The 8649-nt window shown below is 37.7% G+C and overlaps 1 protein-coding gene across 1 annotated transcript; it reads right to left on the bottom strand.

Annotated features, from left to right (window-relative positions):
- Positions 1–429: 429 nt before the first annotated feature.
- LOC136223036 (GATA transcription factor 5-like) lies at positions 430–2133 on the bottom strand. Its single transcript, XM_066010819.1, has 3 exons — positions 1938–2133; positions 1479–1856; positions 430–1350 (listed from the first exon to the last, which is right to left on the bottom strand). Exons 2-3 carry the CDS (start codon positions 1848–1850, stop codon positions 691–693), a joined length of 1032 nt encoding a protein of 343 aa, XP_065866891.1. The 5' UTR covers positions 1851–1856; positions 1938–2133; the 3' UTR covers positions 430–690.
- Positions 2134–8649: the final 6516 nt, after the last annotated feature.

Here is an 8649-nt window from a genome sequence, read left to right as displayed (position 1 = left end):
ACACGACATTCTTTCAGATAGTACTGTAATTAATTCATCATTAGATAAGAATGAGAATTTTTTTAAATTCTAGGTTGAACACGAATGCCCACCAAATGCACATCCAAATTCATAAAAAAAAAAATTCATAATAAAAAATTCAAATGCCTTGCTGGAAGTTGGAAATAATTTTTTAATTTAAACTGGGTCAAAAATAGAAAGCCGTTCAAATTTCTTTTTCAGAATGATCCTTGTAATTTTGTTTTTTAAGTGCATGTTACGAACATAATAGTACAGTTAAGTTTTTCAAAAAAAAAAAAAAAAAAAAAAGTACACTTAAGTTGACAAGTTCAATAATTTTTATCAATAATTTTTCAAAAACTGTCATTAAAACTTGGTTAAAAAGTCAAATGAAATTAACAAGACGAAATAATTAAAGAGTAGACAATGTCCAACTAACTTTGTTCTTCTGTATGTAAATTCTTCCTCTTCATTCAATTAGACCTACAAATTAAACCATTATAGAAAAACTAAAATTAAAAAATAAGACTACTACAATTGAACCTTCCATGGACCATTCCTAAAAAGAGAAAAAGAAAAATTACCTATAATACGTTACAAATCACTGCAACCTGTAAACCGGCCCTAATCAACTAAACCGGCATTCAATACCGGTTCAAATTACCCTACTACTCATGATCCTAAAAGCCTTCAAAAACTAGGAACCATCTGGTTTAAACCGGATTCCGGTCCACTCATCTCCTTTTTCTTCCTAATCTCTACCACTTTCCGGTGACTATTCGAGTGAACATCACTAGAGAACGTAGGGCTACATGCTGGTCTATACTCAGGGAAAAGCCGGCCGGACTTATAACGAACTCCACAAGCGTTACATAGCGTCTTGGCCCCGAGTGGACCGGTTCTCCACTGTGGAGTTTTTTGAACCTGACAGTGACTGCACCGCCGTTGACACTGGACCGCCGGCACACCGGTTTGTGTCGCCGGTTTTTTCTTTGGTTTTTTTAACGGCCGTTGGAAATTGTCCGTTATTGGCATGTTAACCAAACAAAAATTTGAAGATGACGATGATATCGGAGAAGAATAAGAAGACGATGACGACGAAGAAGAGAAGGAAGATGTTGAGTCAGTGAGCGAAGAGCCAACTAACCATGTCCGTCTGGTTATCCTAGGGCGTTTGGATCTCGCCTTGGCTGGGATTTTCGCCGGAAAAACACACGAAGGTTTGGTGAAAACCGGCTGCGGTTCAGGTTTAAACTGTTTCTCTGATTTCAAGGGGTAGAGAACAGGAAATTGCGGGAGAGAATCATCCACAAAGTGTGAAACCCATTCAAGCTCAGCCAAATCATCAGCCTGCAGTTACAAAATCAATATTCCTTAATTAATTAATCTCATCCAAAATCAATATTCCTTAATCAATTCATCTCAGATATAATCAATACTCCAAAATCAGTGACGGAAACATAATTAAAAAAACTTACAGGAACAGCAAGTTCACTGGCGAGAAAGGAATCGGAAAAAGTGCTGAAGTTAGAATGATTATCATCATCGACGCGGTCCTGAGAGGAAACAGAAAGAGAATCCTTCTCCTCTTCTTCTTCGTCTTCCTCTTCTAGAATAATTCTGTCTTTATCACCAAAAGCGTTGTTGTTACCGTCTTTAAATTCACCGTTAGAGAAATCAAAGAAACAATCAACGGAGAAATCGTCGGTTCCGACTCCGATATTATTCGAATTATGAGACAACAAATCGTCGAAAAGAGATTGTTGAGTGGATTTGAAAGCGGCAGGAGGCAAATACTCTCTTATTAAACTTGATTTCAAAGCTGTTGCTAATTCCATACCATACTCCATAATTCACTGAAAATTGAAACATAAAAAATAAGAACAGAGAATCGAAAATCAGAAAAAGAGAAAAAGGATTGTGAAAATGATAATTACCTGAAAGAAAAATGGAAGGAAGGAGAAGGATAGGTGTTAGAGAAGAAGAAGAAGGTAGTTGAAGCACTGAAATGAAGGCTGGTTCGTGGGCGAAACTGGTGCGGAGTTGATGGCTTATCTTTATCTTTGTGAAATTCTCTCTCTTTGAAAATAGTAATATTGTTGAAAATGAATTTAAATATAGGAAAGGAAACCAAAGCAGGATTTTATTTTCTCAATTTTTTGGTCAAGTTAACAACTGACTAATCTATTGGTCTTTACAGCTATGGACCGAATCCACTGTTTCCACACTATTTTTCTTTTTATATATTTCAAATTCAAATTGCAAAAACCATTACTCATTTGATTTTTTTTGATATCGGTGGATTCACCCCTGATTTTTTTAATTCAATACACTAGATTTTACATCTGTGATTATTTATTGTCAGTAGTGCTCACCTGGATCCTGAATGACTAAATGAATTTGGTCATTCACCGTTAGATCCAAGCTAAGTAAATCCAAACCTTAGGATGATTTGAATCTCCACCACACGATCTCCACCACACGATACTAATAAGCTTGGATCTAACGGTGAATGACCAAATTCATTTGGTCATTCAGGGTCCAGGTGAACATCACTGATTTATTGTTCATATTTGTTAGTGTTTATTAAATTAATTTAGTTAATATAATGTAATAAATAAGAAAAATTAAATAGATGGTAATAAATAAAGATATATTTGGTAAAAAAATTAATTATTAATATATATGAACTGAATCAAAACGTTACTGTGAAAAAAAAAATTTCTCTATAAAAATATCTATTGGGAAACGGATATTAATTTAGTTACGCTTTTTGGCTTGATTTTAGGGCCTGGCTCAAGCACCTGTGGACAAACCTTACGAAGGAACTTTTAGGTTTTCGAGTCACCAATATTTATGTTATTCAAACTGACATTCTCGCTTTTGTTTAAATTTGATTTTTTAGCTCAAAATAAATTATTTATAGTTTTTATATAATCACATCTGTACGTATAAACGTTATTAGTTTAATATATCAGTGTTCTTTTTAATTTAGCTAGAAAACTGATTGCCCCTCTCGATTTTAATAATGTCTTGTTAACCTTTTCAATTTGTGTAAAATATTTCATTTTTTGAACCCGAAATAAGAGATTCATATAAAATTAGGATTTGCATCCTCAACAATAGTGTTTGACAACCATTCCGACATAATAGTAGATAAAACATCGCTAGCATTGGAACATGTCTGACTAGCTACCAAATGTGCAGCCCTATTCGTCAAAACGACTAACAAAAGATACTGAAAATGTAGGATTGGATCGAAGGATAACTCGACAATCATGAATACGCATTCCAAACTCCGAGATATCTTTTTTGCAAGAATTAATGGCATTGACAACAAGCTTAGCATCAGATTCAAACTCAACATGTGTGTACCTTATGGATGCAAGCCAAAGCAGACTCGTACGGACATCTACTCGTGGTTCTCTGATGCTTGCAATGAGGCTACTGCTGCATAACAAGAATGAACCTGTTGCATCTCTAATTACCGCCCCATCCCGCAACTCCATGTTTCCTTGAAAGTGGCACCGTCAACATTGTATTTTAGTGAACCCATTGTCGGTGGTTTCCACTTTGGTGATGACGAGGAGTGCAATGAAGGACTGCTGCCCGGTTGTCGTTGAGCTTGGCGGATTGACCCTGGTACGTGTTGCTGCAGAAATTGATTCGGTGAAGCAGACATAGCCGGAGCCGCTCTTGTCAGTCGCGGTGTTGAAGATGGCAAAGTCACGAACCCGGGATCCTGTTGCTGCTGGTAACTGAGCGGGTTTGCTGATGCAACCAAATTTGGCGTAACAGTCGAATGCTTCTGATAAGCCTTCCAATCACGAAGTTCATCAATACCATGACACCAGCTAATGTCCGCCGACCACCATATCATTTGCCATAGGACTCTATTCCGGTGATCCATATTGTCTTCAGAACACAACAAAGCCGGGCAATGATCTCCTGATTTGGGCCACATAAAGCCTGCAAAAGCCAATCTGCAAAATTCAGCCCGTTAGTTTATGAAACTGGTACTCCAGCTATCCGCCAAAGGTCACCTACAAAGCAACAGTCAACAAATAAATGGTTATCTGTTTCATCCTGATCAATACACAATGGGCATTCGATTGTGATGGGACTCTTCGTTGGGCAAGTCTAGTCCGAGTGGGTAAACATCCCGAACAAACCCGTCATATGAACGGCTTAAGTTTAGGGGGTATCTCCAACTTCCAAAGCCTCCTCCAACCCTCATTCGCCACCCCTTCCTCCTCTCCCTCCATCCCAAAAACCCGAGTGCATATTATAGAGTCCATCCTTTGACCAATTCCAAACTCTCATATCTTCACTGGCGCTGCCAAGTAAGTTGATATCACAAATAGTACGCACTTCAACATCACTTTAAGCAAATTCAAGTGTATATCACTTTAAGCAAATTCAATGAACTAATGAGTTGTAAATAAGTTTCGAGTTAACGAAACACGTTTAAAGTTCAGGGCACCTTCATGTATTCTACCAATTTTTTTAAATTTTTATAAATATAAATATTGAACTCATATATAAAATGAATAGTACAGTGGTTTGTTAATTGAATTTGATAGTGATGTTTCTGATGATTAGAGGTTTAGTATAATAAAAAAATAAAATATCAAAAGTGCTGATATAAAAAAAAAAATATAGAAACCTAATTGAGTAAGATAAGAATAATGAAGGACCTTGGATGTTTTTTGCCAATTGAAATCTTTATCACTTCGTCATGATCATTATTACTTGGTCTTGCTCTCCAACTAGCACAAGGAATTTTGAAAATTCTAATAGAAAAAAAGGCAGTAGTACCTAAACTTTGGACCATTTTTTGCATCATTATTAATTAAACATAAATTTTAGATGCTGAAATATCTGCTCCCTTTCCTTTCAGTAGTAACAAATTAATTAATTTTTAACGCCAAGAAAAGTAACAAATTAATGTTGTATAAAAATATATTAGCAAATTCATGAACTAATCCATAAATAAATTACTTGAGGGAGGACTTCAAAATCCAACATCTCTTTTCATCAAAAAAAAAAAAAAAACAAAAAATCCAACATCTCCTCTGGAAATTTTATATGAAAGAAAAATGAGATTTAAAATTTAATATCTTCAAATCTTCTACAATCATAGAAAAAAGTGACAAAAAAAAAATACTTTGTTAAGTAATCAACACTATTCATCTATCATTCAATAACTTTTAATTGGTAAAATACATAATTAATCTACTGAATTTTATCTAATTTAAGGATTAAGTTTTCGATAAATTATATCTTCACATTAAGGTCTTAAATCTGGTCCTTATTTAACTTTTCTTCGAATTTGGGTGCACGCATCACTAAAGCGATTTGGCTTGTTTTTGGGGCTCAATTAGAGCGAATCAACCTGTTTTTAAATATCAAGAGTTTAATTATGTTTTTTAATTTTTTAATTTGATTAGTGTAAAATCGATATTAAATTTAAATACAATATCATTTTCAAAAGATAAAATGGTGTTGGGGCTATTTTGTAGCAGAAATTTGTAAGTCTAACAGTGATCTATAATATTTACGAATTAAAAATGTATTCAATCAAAGAGCTGTTGAGACTCTCTCTCTCAAAACTCTTTCGTGTTTCCTTTGGTCTCCTCATCTGGCCATCGCCTGTGCCCTCGTTCCGACCACCGCCTGCGTCTCCCGATCATCTTTCGTCTAGCCATTCTCCCGTCCTTCCCCATGGTTCTGGCCCTGTGCCTAAGGCCCCCCGACGCTCCTGGAAAGATTTGCTGCTCAATAAGGAGGTTTTGTGGGATAATAGGAAGAGGGAGAATCTTCGTGAATATGGTAAGGTCTTAATAACTGTTGATGATGATGACCCCCTTTATCCTAAAGTGGCCATTGATTCAATTTTAAAGAAGCAGTTTGTGGTCCAATGGGAGAATGCTCTAGTTATAAAACTGTTGGGCAAAAATATGGGTTATCTGGCACTACATAGACGGGTTTCAAATATGTGGAAACCTATATCAAGTTTTACGATGATGGAACTTGAGAATGGGTTCTGTGTCGTCAAATTTGACGATTCGCTGGATAGAGAGCATGTTATTATGGATGGCCCATGGTTAATACAAGGTAATTATTTGACAATTCGCATTTAGCCTCCTTCTTTCTCATCGTCTGATTCTTTAATTGAATCAACTCTTATTTGGATTCGTTTTCCCCAGATCTTGCTATTTTACTATAACCAGGACGTGCTTCTAGCTATTGTCGAAGCTGTTGGCAAGCCAATCAAAGTTGATGACAACACTGCCATTGCAGACCGAGGGAAGTTTGCTCGTGTGTGTGTTGAAGTTAATCTCATGAAGCCCTTAATTGCACGCTTTGAACTCGATGGTTTTGGACAGAGGGTTGAGTATGAGGGCCTGCACATCGCGTGCACTAATTATGGGAGGTATGGACATCTTAAATAGGTGTGCCTCTGACCAGATGCTAATGCAACCTCAAGACCTGCTGACATAATGTGGCGATGGATACAAATAGTATGTCTGCCAAACTGGTAAAGGAAGGAATGCATGGGGATAATGCTTCTAGGCAGAGTCTAATGCTCACGACTATCAAGGATTTTCCTTCTTGTATGGATTATGGGCCATGGATGGCTGTTCCTCGTAGGAAACAAACGAATCGGTCCCGCATGCTTTTCAAGCCTCTGACTATTTATTCTGGCAATGTCATGACGAACCCTTTTGATAATAATAGGTCTGAATAGGAAAAGATTATAAAGGTAAGGGGGAAGGCTGTTTTTCAAGCTCAGCAACACCAAATTCAATCACAGCTCGTGGGTGCCGGGGGTAAAGCACCAATCATGAGTCGAGCAGTGGCACTTCTTTGAACGACAGCTATTTTGATGCGTTAATAGGTATCGAGACTGAGGAGCCTCCTGGATTCTCTGATAGGGGTAACCGTGGTAAAAGAACGAGAATAAGTTCTGATAACTTGTCAAAGCTGGAAGAAATGCTAGTTATTCAGACTGGTTTTAATGTCAATAATGGGGAACCCAAGGGTTCAATGGAAATGGAGGGGGTAATGGAATCCCATCACCATTTTACCTAGATAACTGGTTGGGTTTGAGTGGTGGTTTTTTGGAACTGATATTTTTTTCTTTTATGCAGTATGTGGTTTGGAATTGCTTTGGTGCCGGTGGACGGGTCTTCCAACGGTCACTTTTTCATCTTGTGCAGACTCATCATCCGTCTCTGATTGTGCTTCTTGAACCTCGTATCCCTGGTTCATGAGCTGATCATATTCGGAGAGGCTTGGGATTCACTTCAATGGATTTGGTGGAGGATGATGGTTTTAGGGGAGGCATTTGGATGTTTTGGGATTCCGCTCGTATTACAATTGAAGTAAAAAACTGAAATGCTCAATTTTTTCATTCTTGGATTAAAATTGTTGGTGGTCATCTTCATGGTGTGAAATTCGAACTGTCAGTTGTTTATGTTAGACCTTAATGGGCTACAAAACGAGGATTTATGGAGGATATCGCGAGAATTCAAAGTACTGTTATCCACCCTTGGGTGATTGTTGGGGACTTCAATTGTATAAAGTCGGCTAATGAGAAACTTTGGGGTTCTCATGCTTTATCCTCTCGATGTTCTTTATTTTTTCACTGGATTAACTCCCTTAATTTAATTGATATTGGTTTTGTCGTTCCCCCTTTTACTTGGTTTCGTGATCGATCTCTAGGAACTTGTGTAGCTTGCAGATTAGATAGAGCCTTATGTGGCGAGACTTGGCGGTATAAATTCCCAAACGCTGTAGTTCAGCATCTCCCCGGGCATAATTTGGACATGCACCAATTAATCGATCTGATGGATGGCCATGTTCAGCGTAACAGAGTTCCATTTCGCTTAATGTCTGCTTGGTTTGAGCATCCGAATTTTACTGAAGTTGTACGTTCGTTTTGGGATGGCTCTCAGGGAATGACAAATGGTCTCAAGTCGGTTGCTTCTAGCCTCCTATCCTGAAATACTGATGTCTTTGGGAATATTTTTCATTGCAAGAAGAGGCTCTTAGCTCGGCTGGATGGAGTGCAACATAGGCTGTGTCAGGAGAACTCAGGGGGTTTATTCAACCTGGAGAGGCGTTTGTCAAATGAACTCTGCGGTTCTGCTTCAGGAAGAACTCCTTTGGAGTAAAAAATCACGGGTTAGTTGGATCAACTGTGGAGATTGCAACTCTCGATTTTTTCATACTTCAACTTTAATTAGACGATGAAGGAATCGTATTTGATGGATTGCAATGCGCTCGTGGAGAATGGGTGTGGGATGCTATGCAATTACAGGGTATGGTTGTGGAACATTTATGTGAGGTTTACACTGAGGAAAATTTGAATTGACCCAAGCTTCAAACGTTAAATGGGTTTCCAAGTTGGAAGGAAGCAGGTCTAGTAAAATTGAGTCTTCCGTTCACAGCTGCGGAAGTGAGGAAATCGATTTTTTCTATGTCTGCTATGAAAGCTCCTGGAAAAGACGGGTTTCCGGCGTGCTTCTATCAACGTATGTGGGGCATTGTAGGGGACTCGATAATGTTATGTGTTCTTCATGCACTTCAGAGGGGAGTTTTTGAGCAGGGAATGAATGATACTTTAGTTACCCTTATCCCGAA

The sequence above is a fragment of the Euphorbia lathyris genome, chromosome 3, assembly GCF_963576675.1.
Source record: "Euphorbia lathyris chromosome 3, ddEupLath1.1, whole genome shotgun sequence".
NCBI lineage: Eukaryota > Viridiplantae > Streptophyta > Magnoliopsida > Malpighiales > Euphorbiaceae > Euphorbia > Euphorbia lathyris.
The sequence above is the reverse complement of the archived record's forward strand: the minus strand, read 5'-3'. Positions and strand labels throughout refer to the sequence as shown.

Bases quoted from the DNA above. Each gene is read 5' to 3' on its own strand.
- LOC136223036 (XM_066010819.1), bottom strand. From the start codon at position 1,850: ATGGAGTATGGTATGGAATTAGCAACAGCTTTGAAATCAAGTTTAATA. The intron at 1,351-1,478 runs GTAAGTTTTTTT...TTGTAACTGCAG, and splicing joins CCAGTGAACTTGCTGTTCCT to GCTGATGATTTGGCTGAGCT.